We start from the raw sequence: 14,138 nt of genomic DNA on the forward strand, positions 1-14,138 counted from the left end.
TGTATAAACACCAGTATAAAATCAATACATTCCCACATCCTACATTACAAGACAGAATCACTTTTAAAAGTTGTTGCAGCCAATATCATATAGAGTTCTACTCTTCTGTTAAATCAACATCAGCAAGACAATTATTTTCAGAAAACAGAATCAAATCTACTAAATGTAAATGTAGCAGATGGAGATCTGTGAAACTGATTCCTCAGCCTGAAGTGTCCCCACATGCGCTGCTTGATAGCTAGCTAGTACAACTTGGTAAGACACTTCAGGAGGGAAGTCACGTGTGTTTGCGAAGCAGAGGTCCTGAGTTCGAACCTTGGTATGAGCTGAATCAGGGGGAAGTGGTACTCGCTAAGCAAGGGGCGTGACATGTTTTACATAAACAAATAGCCTACATTTATTTAATTGATGGTAGGATTACTAACACATCACAGATTATAACAACTAAAAATGAATCCATGTATTGTGGTATTCACAAGCAAGGAATGTGCTCTTAAAGAACGTGCTTGTTTGGTAAGGCAGATATTTTTTACCTCAAACAATGCAACAGGTTTGACAGTACCCTACCCTCACCTGCTGCAAAAGCCAGATGGGAACATCGACTGACTGTGGGATATTTTCATGCCGAGACAGAATTCCAGCAGACTAGCCAAAGGGGCATACCATGTCTCTGCTCCCATAAAACTTAGTCTCAGCATTGACTATGATGAGGACTGCATGTACAGTGCATTCGGAATAGTGTTCAGACCCCTTGACTTTTTCCACATTTTGTTATGTTACAGCCTTATTCTAAAATTAATTAAATCGTTTTTTCTCCTCATCAATCTACACACAATACCCCATAATGACAAAGCATAAACAGTTTTTTAGAAATGTTTGCAAATGTATTAAAAATAAAAACTGAAATATTACATTTACACAAGTATTCAGACCCTTTACTCAGTACTTTGCTGAAGCACCTCTGGCAGCGATTACAGCCTCGAGTCTTCTTGGTTGGGATGCTAAACGCTTGGTAGACCTGTTTTTGGAGAATTTCTCCCCTTCTCCACAGATCCTCTCAAGCTCTGTCAGGTTGGATGGGGAGCGTCGCTGCACAGCTATTTTCAGGTCTCTCCAGATATGTTAGAACGGGTTCAAGTCCGGGCTCTGGCTGCGTTGTTTTGGCTGTGTGCTTAGGGTCATTGTCCTGTTGGAAGGTGAACCTTCACCCCAGTCTGAGGTCCTGAGCGCGCTCTGTACTTTGCTTCATTTATCTTTCCCTCGCTCCTGACTAGTCTCCCAGTCCCTGCCACTGAAAAACATCCCCACAGCATGATGCTGCCACCACATTGGGATGGTGTCAGGTTTCCTCCAGACGTGACGCTTGGCATTCAGGCCAAAGAGTTCAATCTTGGTTTCATCAGACCAGAGAATCTTGTTTCTCATGGTCTGAGAGTCCTTTCAGGTGCCTCTTGGCAAACTCCAAGTGGGCTGTCATGTGCCTTTTACTGAGGAGTGGCTTCTGTCTGGCCACTCTACCACAAAGGCCTGATTGGCGGAGTGCTGCAGAGAAGGTTGTCCTTCTGGAAGGTTCTCCCATCTCCACAGAGAAACTCTGGAGCTCTGTCAGAGTGACCATCGGGTTCTTGGTCACCTCCCTGACCAAGGCCCTTCTCCCCCGATTGCTGAGTTTGGCCGTGCGGCCAGCTCTAGGAAGAGTCTTAGTGGTTCCAAACTTCTTCAGTTTAAGAATGATGGAGGCCATGCACGGTCAACTGTGGGACCATATGTAGACAGGTGTGTGCCTTTCCAAATCATGTACAATCAATTGAATTTACCACAGATGGACTGCAATAAACTTGTAGAAACACCTCAAAGATGATCAATGGAAACAGGATGCACCTGAGCTCAATTTCGAGTCTCATATCAAAGGGTCTGAATACTTCTGTAAATATGTTGTTGTTTTTTTATATAAATTTGCAAACATTTCTGAAAACCTGTTTTCTCTTTGTCATTATGGGGTATTGTGTGTAGATTGATGAGGAAAATGTTTTATTTGATCAATTTTAGAATAAGGCTTAAAGTAACAAAATGTGGAAAAAGTCAAAAGGTCTGAATACTTTCCGAATGCACTGTATACCCACTGATTGGGGTTTGGCCCATCTCAAGAGAAGATCCCCAGGAGGACCTATGCCATCCTAGCATGCCTCATCGACTGAAGCGCTCAGCAGTTTAGTCAGCAATATAAAAACAAGGCCAAGAACTCCTGCTAATGATCATAGCTATAATGTTAGCCTGGTTCCAGATCAGTTTGTGCTGTCTTACCAAATACACTTCTGTCATTGTCATTTGTCACGCCAAACAATGACACACCAGGGATGGAATTGGCAAGCTAACACAAACAGATTGGTGACCAGGCTAATATATAAGCCTAATGTTGCTTGTCAAACCATTTGTGGTAAAAAGCAGGCAACATGAAATGGCTGCTGGGAAGCCGTGGAGCCATTTCACAACTCATCATACTGTTCATGTGGATATCATACTGTCCACTAGGACAGTGGTTCCCAAACTCTTTCACTCGGGGCCTCCCTTCCATTATTGGGAAACGAAATCAATGGGCAAAAAAACCGAACTAAAAAACATTAGCTGATCTAGACATTTCTGACAAGTTATAAATAATTATCTGAGGTCTGCAATGACAAGAGGAAAACTGATGATGCCCTACCCAATTTGTGCATTCACCTATTACAACTTCCAAGAGTAGGTTGAAAGCCTGATTGAGTTCCCCCTCCCCTCCCCCACAGTTTGAGAAGCACTGCACTAGGATATAAAGGTTTGTGATATATGCATGAGAAAAAATATTAAAAGATTATTGTACCCGCCGCTGACTGTATTGGGAGAGCCTGTTAACACCTTGCAACATTCCAGGACTGGAGCCCATGGCTCTGTTCACATGATCCTGGGAGAGAGACGTAATTCAGGTTTAAGTTCCTGCATCTCTCCTAGGTCTGCCTGGCTGGGGCCAGGTTACCAGGACCACATGGTCATGTGACAAACACAAGTCCCTACCAACACACTTCAGCTCTATGATGGGATAATCCCAATATGTTTTTTTTTTTGCATTATAAAACTGATTTATGTGATAAAATCTAAATAATCTGACACTCATGCACATATTAAACCTCAATTAAACTTCCATTACGTGGTTCTTTGGAGGGGATGTGTTGAACTTGACAGAAGGGTATTACAGTGGGAGGACCATTTGAGTTATGAGCTCCTAACAGCCTGTGTTGGGGAGCGACTCATTTAACCCTATTCAGGGAGGAGGAAGACGTGGGTAACTGGACACTGCCTCTAAATGTCACCGCTCAATTCCTCACAGCTGTCAACACGACTCCCTGTGGCAGAACACGGCAGAACATCCACTCCAGTCCAAACTAAAAGTGAACAAGTTGTCACTTCTTTCATTAAACCAGGGATCATCAACTAGATTCAGCCACAGGACAATTTTTTCTTGAGTGGATGGTCGGGGAGTCGGAACATAATAAACAAATATTTGTAGACTGCAAATTGATTGCAAGCCCAAACAGATAAAATTTGTGACAAAAAACATAATAATTTCAAACCTTGCTTACATTTGTATACAATCATGTGTCCCGATTACACATGAAAATACTTGGGAACAGTTGCAAAACTTTATAGTCTTATGTCCACATTTTTATGAAGATTTATATATATCCTCTTTTTCAGCGAGCCCCACAGATATGGATACTTTTTTGTCTGGTATATAATTACCTAGATTATCAGATAGCCAGGTAGAGGACCTGGACTGTACTATAACAGAAGAGGAGGTTAGAGACACCATCTCACTGTATCTATGAAAGCAGGGAAACCACTTGGTCTGAATGGAATTTTTGTAGAATACTATAAAAAGTATATTGACATTCTTGTACCTGTATTGACAGTGGTTTACCAAGAGGCATTTAAAAATGGCTCCCTTCCGGACACCTTTAATGAGGCTTTGATATCACTGATTCCTAAGAAGGATAGAGATACTACAGAACCAGGGAATTTTAGAGCTTTCAGCCTCCTTAATGTGGATTGCAAGATTCTTACTAAGACCCTTGCGATACGCTTAGAGAAGGCACTACCTAATATTATACATAGTGACCAAGTAGGATTTATTAAGAACAGGACCTGAACTGATAATATGAGGAAGCTCTTACATCTCATGTGGTTAAACCACTCAAATATAGTTCCTACCACTGCTGTCTCTTTAGATGCTGAGAAGGTATTTGATAGGGTAGAGTGGGCTTTTCTCTTTTCTCTCCCTGGTTTTGGACCTGACTTGTGTAAATGTATAGGAGTCCTCTATTCCAATCCTAAAGCAACAGTATTTACGAATGGATTTATGTCTCCTTTTTTCTGTCTTTCTAGAGGCACAAGGCAGGAGAGGCACGCACTCTAATTACTTAAAAATTATACAATATGATTTTCTGGATTTTTGTTTTAGATTCCGTCTCTCACAGTTGAACTGTACCTATGATAAAAATTACAGACCCCTAGATGCCTTGTAAGTAGGAAAACCTGCAAAATCGGCAGTGTATCAAATACTTGTTCTCTCCACTGTATATACACACAGTACCAGTCAAAAGACACACTTACTCATTCAAGGGTTTTTCTTTATTTTTAATATTTTCTACATTGTAGAATAATAGTGAAGATATCAACACTATGAAATAACACATATGGAATCATGTAGTAACCAAAAAATGTGTCAAAGAAATCAAAATATACTTTATATTTGAGATTCTTCAAAGTAGACAACCTTTGCCTTGATGACAGCTTTGCACACTCTTGACATTCTCTCAACCAGCTTCATGAGGAATGCTTTTCCAACAGTCTTGAAGGAGTTCCCACATATGCTGAGCACTTGTTGGCTGCTTTTCCGTCACTCTGCGGTCCAACTCATCCCAAACCATCTCAATTGGTTTGAGGTCGGGTGATTGTGGAGGCCAGGTCATCTGATGCAGCACTCCATCACTCTCCTTTTTAGTCAAATAGCCCTTACACAGCCTGGAGGTGTGTTTGGTCATTGTCATGTCAAAAATCACATGATAGTACCACTAAGCCCAAACCAGATGGGATGGCATATTGCTGCAGAATGCTGGTTAAGTGTGCCTTGAATTCTAAATAAATCACTGACAGTGTCAACAGCAAAGCACCCCCACACAGTCACACCTCCTCATCTACGCTTCACGGTGGGAACTACAAATGCAGCGATCATCTGTTCACCTACTTCTCGTCTCACAAAGACACGGTGGTTGGACTTTTTTATTTTTTATTTGGAGTCATCAGACAAAGGACAGATTTCCACCGGTCTAATGTCCATTGCTCGTGTTTCTTGGCTCAAGCAAGTCTCTTCTTATTATTGGTGTCCTTTAGTAGTGGTTTCTTTGCAGCAATTCGAGGCCTGATTCACACTGTCCCATCTAAACAGTTGATGTTGAGATGTGTCTGTTACTTGAACTCTATCAAGCATGTATTTGGGCTGCAATCTGAGGCTGGTAACTCTAATGAAATTATCCTCTGCAGCAGAGGTAACTCTGGGTCTTCCTTTTCTGAGGCGGTCCTCATGAGAGCCAGTTTCATCATAGAGCTTGATGGTTTTTGCGACGGCACTTGAAAAAACTGTCAAAGTTCTTGAAATGTTCTGGATTGACTGACCTTCACGTCTTAAAGTAATGATGGACTGTCATTGCGCTTTGCATATTTGAGCTGTTCTTGCCATAATATGGACTTGGTCTTTCACCAAATAGGGCTATATTCTGTATACCACCCCTACCTTGTCACAACACAACTGATTGGCTCAAATGCATGAATCTTTTGCGTGTAGGGGGCAGTATTTTCATTTTGGCTAAAAACCATACCCATTTGAAACTGCCTATTTCTCAGCCCCAGAAACTAGAATATGCATATAATTGTCAGATTGGAAAGAAAACACTCTAAAGTTTCCAAAACTGTAAAAATATTGTCTGTGAGTATAACAGAACTGATATTGCAGGCGAAAGCCTGAGGAAAATCCAATCAGGAAGTGCCTCTTATTTTGAAACCTTTCTGTTCCTATGCATGCCTATCCTCCATTTAAAGGGATATCAACCAGATTCCTTTTTCTATGGCTTCCCTAAGGTGTCAACAGTCTTTAGACATAGTTTCAGACTTTTATTTTGAAAAATGAGCGTGAAGGATCACATTGCGTAAGTTGATAGGTGGGGGCTCTCAGAGCGAGTTTTGCGCAACTGAGTAAAGCGGCCATTGTTTCTCCCGCTGTTATTGAAAAAGCTACACACTCGGTTGATATATTATCAAATTTATATTTTAAAAACAACTTGAGGATTGATTATGAAAAACATTTGACATGTTTCTGTGGACATTATGGATATTATTTGGAATATACGTCTGTGTTGTCGTGACCGCTCTTTCCTGTGGATTTCTGAACATAACGCGACAAACAAACGTCGGTATTTTGGGTATAAAAATAATCTTTATGGAACAAAAGGAACATTTGTTGTGTAACTGGGAGTCTCGTGAGTGAAAACATCTGAAGATCAAAGGTAAACCATTTTTTTGATTGCTTTTCTGATTTTCGTGACCTAGCTACTTAATGCTTAGTGTACATAATGTTATCTATAAACTTACACAAACGCTTGGATTGCTTTCGCTGTAAAGCATAATTTCAAAATCTGAAATGACAGGTGGATTAACAAAAGGCTAAACTGTGTTTTGCAATATTGCACTTGTGATTTCCTGAATATTAATATTTTTTAGTAATATTATTTGACTGTGGCGCTATGCTATTCAGCGGTTGCTGATGACAATTATCCCGGGACCGGGATGGGTAGCGTCAAGAAGTTTTGGAGGAAAGAAATTCCACAAATGAACTTTTGACAACAAGGCACACCTGTTAATTGAAATGTATTACAGGTGACTACCTCACGAAGCTGGTTGAGAGAATGCCAAGAGTGTGCAAAGCTGTAATTAAGGCAAAGGGTGGATTCTTTGAAGAATCTGAAATATATTTTGATTTGGTGTTTTTTTGGTTACTACATGATTCCATATGTGTTATTTCATAGTTTTGATGTCTTCACTAATATTCTTGTAAAGAATAAAGAAAAACCCTTGAATGAGGAGACGTGTGCAAACTTTTGACTGGTATTTAATAATATTTAATTTAAAAAATTGCTGAGAAAACTTGGAGGGGTAAATAAGAACAGTCGCCAGCTGTGGAACCCTGCACTAAACCATTAGCTAAACTGGATGTCTGTGCAGTGTACATCATGCTCAATCTAGAAAATTTTGAAACTATATCTCCACTTCAAATCTATAAGTGCTACTAATTTATCAAGGAAACTGTCTCTCTAACTTGGTGCATTACAGATAGATGATTAGGATAATAACATTTCTATGGGGGGGGTTCTCACCTCTTCGTACACCTCTCTGACTGCTGCTCCACACGGCTCCTCCTCAGGCTCCATCCCTCCTCCTGGTACAATCCACTGGTCCGGGTGCCGACTGCTGCTCACCAGCAACACCTGGAATGGGTCAAAATAAACCAATGATACTCAAATAGTGGTTTGTGGGAAGAATCCGGCTCGCAAGCCTCTAGTTTCTTGTCCAGGCAGATACTTAACTACACAACCTCTCAGTTCAACAAAAGATGCATGAATTGAGGCATACATTTGATGTGGGGGAGTTTAAACATATTCAGCAGGATATTCAATTGAGGAGTACAGTGAAATTTGGATAGAAAATGCTTCTTTATTATCCTATATTAACCTACACATTGATCAGCAGTACAGCCTTCATCTGGGTATCTGCCCATTGACATAAAGTATATTGTACGTCTGACACCAGCAGCCGCACCTGCCAGGGTGAGGTGGGTCTGTGACAGGAAAAGCTGCCATTGGAAGAACCCCCAGCTCAGCTCTGTGCCAATCACATGGTCACCCAGGTCAGGTTTATAAACATGGGGCAATTCCACGATAACGGAATTATTACTCCGATTTTTCACTTTAAAATGTATGCAAAACAAAAACCATTGATATCAAAGTTGAACAAACCAACTCTATTCACTAGGTCTACTTTGAATACATTTACTGGAATATATGCAGATGCAAAGTTTGGTTAGAGATTTATGTAAAATCTCCCTCCGTTTTTTATGCGACCACATTTTCAAAAACTCTTAAATATATGCTCCGAATTAGGATAAAAAAATGTCTGCAGAAATAATAGGGTGTCAGCTATGATATGACAACTTGAGTTTGAAAAATATACATTTGAGTTATTGAACAACAGTAAATTAAGTGGATTTACACCCCATAACATAATTACATCATGGGTCCCTGATCTGTACTACACAGAAATTACGAATTATGGATATGAATGTCCTTCTCTTCAGATGTATCGTGAATAGGTACACCAAGGTAGAAAAAAAAAATATATTATCCTTTGCATATGGGTATTATTCTACACAATAGCTATTATTCTAATGAGCTCGGCCCCCAAACTAGACTAAATCTGAACCAATCATAGATGTCTATGTTTCACAAGTTTGTAAAACCCCAAAAATGTCCTCTGTGGATGTTAAAATCAAGGCCAGGATGGACTGAAATTTTAACCAAATTTCATCTACTTTTTAAATGTCCATGGATGTCTGGTGTCGGTCAGTGCTCAGTGGTTGCGGATGCTGTTTACAGTAAATGGAAAAAGATGGGGCTCATGGGTAGGTGTTAGTAAGATATAGGTAACATTAACTAGAGAGAAAGAGACAGAGAAGACAGAAAGAGAAAGAAAACAGTTATGAGCTTAACATAACATGTATGCCAGTGGATTGGAGGACATTAGCAGGTGACCCAGCTGTGGTTTGTGACCACTATAATTGTCCATTGTAGCCTATTCAATTGCAGTAATTCCATTTCATTTTTGTATTTTATTTTTTACTAGAACACATTCTCAATTACAGCAACAAACTGGGGAATAGTTACAGGGGCGAGGAGGGGGGATGAATGAGCCAATTGGAAGCTGGGGATGATTAGGTGGCCATGATGGCGTAAGGGACAGATTGGAAATTTAGCCAGGACACCAGGGTTAACACCCCTACTCTTACTCGAGTGCCATGGGATCTTTAATGACCACAGAGAGTCAAGACACCCGTTTAACGTTCCATCCGAAAAACTGAAAAATGTCCCCAATCACTGCCTTGGTGCATTGGGATTCTATTATAATAAAAAATGTGTTACCGATTTGGTAACAGAATTGCGAATTTGAATCACTTAATAATTCATAAAAATAATTCATAGCCTGCGGCTATGGAACCCTGACCTGTTCACCGGACGTGCTACCTGTCCCAGACCTGCTGTTTTCAACTCTCTAGAGACAGCAGGAGCGGTAGAGAAATTCTGAATGATCGGCTATGAAAAGCCAACTGACATTTACTCCTGAGGTGCTGACCTGTTACACCCTCGACAACCAGTGTGATTATTATTATTTGACCATGCCGGTAAATTATGAACGTTTGAACATCTTGGCCATGTTCTGTTATAATCTCCACCCGCCACAGCCAGAAGAGGACTGGCCACCCCTCATAGCCTGGTTCCTCTCTAGGTTTCTTCCTAGGTTTGGCCTTTCTAGGGAGTTTTTCCTAGCCACCGTGCTTCTACACCTGCATTGCTTGCTGTTTGGGGTTTTAGGCTGGGTTTCTGTACAGCACTTTGAGATATCAGCTGATGTAAGATGGGCTATATAAATACAATTGATTTGATAAACAAAAATGTATATTAGTAAAAATACTAACTAATTGGTAGGTCTACCTTAGAAAATATCTTAAAGATGTGAGGTATTCGTAATGGAATTACAAGTACATTTTTCTAAAATTTAAAGAAGGCAAAAAAAAAAAACGAAATAATAATGTTGATATTAGTTGGTAGGGTTCTTTATTTCAACATTATTGTGTTGTGATGTATTCCTAATACCTTTTGAGACTTTTTTCTGGTAGATATTTTCCAAGATCTATTTTCCATTTGTTTGACCAGAAATCAAATCCATTACATATGCCTAATTTTTAAGATGGAAAATTGTTAAAAATGCATCTATGCCCTTCATATCCCCAAAATAAAGACTCTTAGCTTTAATTTGACACCGAATTTGATATGCTCCTATGAATTTCACATGTTGGTGCTCATGTGTCCTTTTACATGGAAATAGCCCAAGGCGTTTAACCAGATTTATTTATTTTACCTTTATTTAACCAGGTAGGCAAGTTGAGAACAAGTTCTCATTTACAATTGCGACCTGGCCAAGATAAAGCAAAGCAGTTCGACAGATAAAACGACACAGAGTTACACATGGAGTAAAAACAAACATACAGTCAATAATGCAGTATAAACAAGTCTATATACAATGTGAGGTGAGAAGGGAGGTAAAGGCAAAAAAGGCCATGATGGCAAAGTAAATACACTATAGCAAGTAAAATACTGGAATGGTAGTTTTGCAATGGAAGAATGTGCAAAGTAGAAATAAAAAATAATGGGGTGCAAAGGAGCAAAATAAATAAATAAATTAAAATTAAATACAGTTGGGAAAGAGGTAGTTGTTTGGGCTAAATTATAGGTGGGCTATGTACAGGTGCAGTAATCTGTGAGCTGCTCTGACAGTTGGTGCTTAAAGCTAGTGAGGGAGATAAGTGTTTCCAGTTTCAGAGATTTTTGTAGTTCGTTCCAGTCATTGGCAGCAGAGAACTGGAAGGAGAGGCGGCCAAAGAAAGAATTGGTTTTGGGGGTGACTAGAGAGATATACCTGCTGGAGCGTGTGCTACAGGTGGGAGATGCTATGGTGACCAGCGAGCTGAGATAAGGGGGGACTTTACCTAGCAGGGTCTTGTAGATGACATGGAGCCAGTGGGTTTGGCGACGAGTATGAAGCGAGGGCCAGCCAACGAGAGCGTACAGGTCGCAATGGTGGGTAGTATATGGGGCTTTGGTGATAAAACGGATTGCACTGTGATAGACTGCATCCAATTTGTTGAGTAGGGTATTGGAGGCTATTTTGTAAATGACATCGCCAAAGTCGAGGATTGGTAGGATGGTCAGTTTTACAAGGGTATGTTTGGCAGCATGAGTGAAGGATGCTTTGTTGCGAAATAGGAAGCCAATTCTTGATTTAACTTTGGATTGGAGATGTTTGATATGGGTCTGGAAGGAGAGTTTACAGTCTAACCAGACACCTAAGTATTTGTAGTTGTCCACGTATTCTAAGTCAGAGCCGTCCAGAGTAGTGATGTTGGACAGGCGGGTAGGTGCAGGTAGCGATCGGTTGAAGAGCATGCATTTAGTTTTACTTGTATTTAAGAGCAATTGGAGGCCACGGAAGGAGAGTTGTATGGCATTGAAGCTTGCCTGGAGGGTTGTTAACACAGTGTCCAAAGAAGGGCCGGAAGTATACAGAATGGTGTCGTCTGCGTAGAGGTGGATCAGGGACTCACCAGCAGCAAGAGCGACCTCATTGATGTATACAGAGAAGAGAGTCGGTCCAAGAATTGAACCCTGTGGCACCCCCATAGAGACTGCCAGAGGTCCGGACAGCAGACCCTCCGATTTGACACACTGAACTCTATCAGAGAAGTAGTTGGTGAACCAGGCGAGGTAATCATTTGAGAAACCAAGGCTGTCGAGTCTGCCGATGAGGATATGGTGATTGACAGAGTCGAAAGCCTTGGCCAGATCAATGAATACGGCTGCACAGTAATGTTTCTTATCGATGGCGGTTAAGATATCGTTTAGGACCTTGAGCGTGGCTGAGGTGCACCCATGACCAGCTCTGAAACCGGATTGCATAGCAGAGAAGGTATGGTGAGATTCGAAATGGTCGGTAATCTGTTTGTTGACTTGGCTTTCGAAGACCTTAGAAAGGCACGGTAGGATAGATATAGGTCTGTAGCAGTTTGGGTCAAGAGTGTCCCCCCCTTTGAAGAGGGGGATGACCGCAGCTGCTTTCCAATCTTTGGGAATCTCAGACGACACGAAAGAGAGGTTGAACAGGCTAGTAATAGGGGTGGCAACAATTTCGGCAGATAATTTTAGGAAGAAAGGGTCCAGATTGTCTAGCCCGGCTGATTTGTAGGGGTCCAGATTTTGCAGCTCTTTCAGAACATCAGCTGAATGGATTTGGGAGAAGGAGAAATGGGGAAGGCTTGGGCGAGTTGCTGTTGGGGGTGCAGTGCTGTTGTCCGGGGTAGGAGTAGCCAGGTGGAAAGCATGGCCAGCCGTAGAAAAATGCTTATTGAAATTCTCAATTATGGTGGATTTATCAGTGGTGACAGTGTTTCCTATCTTCAGTGCAGTGGGCAGCTGGGAGGAGGTGTTCTTATTCTCCATGGACTTTACAGTGTCCCAGAACTTTTTTGAGTTAGTGTTGCAGGAAGCAAATTTCTGCTTGAAAAAGCTAGCCTTGGCTTTTCTAACTGCCTGTGTATAATGATTTCTAGCTTCCCTGAACAGCTGCATATCACGGGGGCTGTTCGATGCTAATGCAGAACGCCATAGGATGTTTTTGTGTTGGTTAAGGGCAGTCAGGTCTGGGGAGAACCAAGGGCTATATCTGTTCCTGGTTCTAAATTTCTTAAATGGGGCATGTTTATTTAAGATGGTTAGGAAGGCATTTTTAAAAAATATCCAGGCATCCTCTACTGACGGGATGAGATCAATATCCTTCCAGGATACCCCGGCCAGGTCGATTAGAAAGGCCTGCTCGCAGAAGTGTTTCAGGGAGCGTTTTACAGTGATGAGTGGAGGTCGTTTGACCGCTGACCCATTACGGATGCAGGCAATGAGGCAGTGATCGCTGAGATCTTGGTTGAAGACAGCAGAGGTGTATTTAGAGGGGAAGTTGGTTAGGATGATATCTATGAGGGTGCCCGTGTTTAAGGTTTTGGGGAGGTACCTGGTAGGTTCATTGATTATTTGTGTGAGATTGAGGGCATCAAGTTTAGATTGTAGGATGGCTGGGGTGTTAAGCATGTTCCAGTTTAGGTCGCCTAGCAGCACGAACTCTGAAGATAGATGGGGGGCAATCAGTTCACATATGGTGTCCAGAGCACAGCTGGGGGCAGAGGGTGGCCTATAGCAGGCGGCAACGGTGAGAGACTTGTTTTTAGAGAGGTGGATTTTTAAAAGTAGAAGTTCGAATTGTTTGGGTACAGACCTGGATAGTAGGACAGAACTCTGCAGGCTATCTTTGCAGTAGATTGCAACACCGCCCCCTTTGGCAGTTCTATCTTGTCTGAAAATGTTGTAGTTTGGAATTAAAATGTCTGAGTTTTTGGTGGTCTTCCTAAGCCAGGATTCAGACACAGCTAGAACATCCGGGTTGGCAGAGTGTGCTAAAGCAGTGAATAGAACAAACTTAGGGAGGAGGCTTCTAATGTTAACATGCATGAAACCAAGGCTATTACGGTTACAGAAGTCGTCAAAAGAGAGCGCCTGGGGAATAGGAGTGGAGCTAGGCACTGCAGGGCCTGGATTCACCTCTACATCGCCAGAGGAACATAGGAGGAGTAGAATAAGGGTACGGCTAAAAGCTATGAGAATTGGTCGTCTAGAACGTCTGGAACATAGAGTAAAAGGAGGTTTCTGGGGGCGATAAAATAGCATCAAGGTATAATGTACAGACAAATGTATGGTAGGATGTGAATACAGTGGAGGTAAACCTAGGTATTGAGTGATGAAGAGAGAGATATTGTCTCTAGAAACATCGTTGAAACCAGGAGATGTCATTGCATGTGTGGGTGGTGGAACTAATAGGTTGGATAAGGTATAGTGAGCAGGACTAGAGGCTCTACAGTGAAATAAGCCAATAAACACTAACCAGAACAGAAATGGACAAGACATATTGACATTAAGGAGAGGCATGCTTAGTCGAGTGATCAAAAGGGTCCGGTGAGTGGAGAGGTTGGTTGGTGATTTAGACAGCTAGCCAGGGCATCGGTAGCAAGCTAGCATAGGATGGAGGTCTGTTGTTAGCCACCTCCTGCGCTCCGTCAGTAGATTAGTGGGGTTCCGTGTGGTAGAGGGGATCAATCCAAATCACACAACAACAACAAAAAT

The 14,138-nt window shown here is 41.6% G+C and overlaps 1 protein-coding gene across 1 annotated transcript in view; it reads right to left on the bottom strand.

Moving 5' to 3' along the window:
* The window catches only part of LOC109867620 (diphosphoinositol polyphosphate phosphohydrolase 3-beta-like), a 35,097-nt gene that overhangs the window by 12,400 nt on the left and 8,559 nt on the right, over nucleotides 1-14,138 (bottom strand). Inside the window, exon 2 of the mRNA XM_020456874.2 lies at nucleotides 7,461-7,571. Coding sequence (XP_020312463.1) covers nucleotides 7,461-7,571 — 111 coding nt within the window. The remainder of the gene's footprint in view (nucleotides 1-7,460; nucleotides 7,572-14,138) is intronic.

The sequence above is a fragment of the Oncorhynchus kisutch genome, linkage group LG22, assembly GCF_002021735.2.
Source record: "Oncorhynchus kisutch isolate 150728-3 linkage group LG22, Okis_V2, whole genome shotgun sequence".
NCBI classification, from domain to species: domain Eukaryota; kingdom Metazoa; phylum Chordata; class Actinopteri; order Salmoniformes; family Salmonidae; genus Oncorhynchus; species Oncorhynchus kisutch.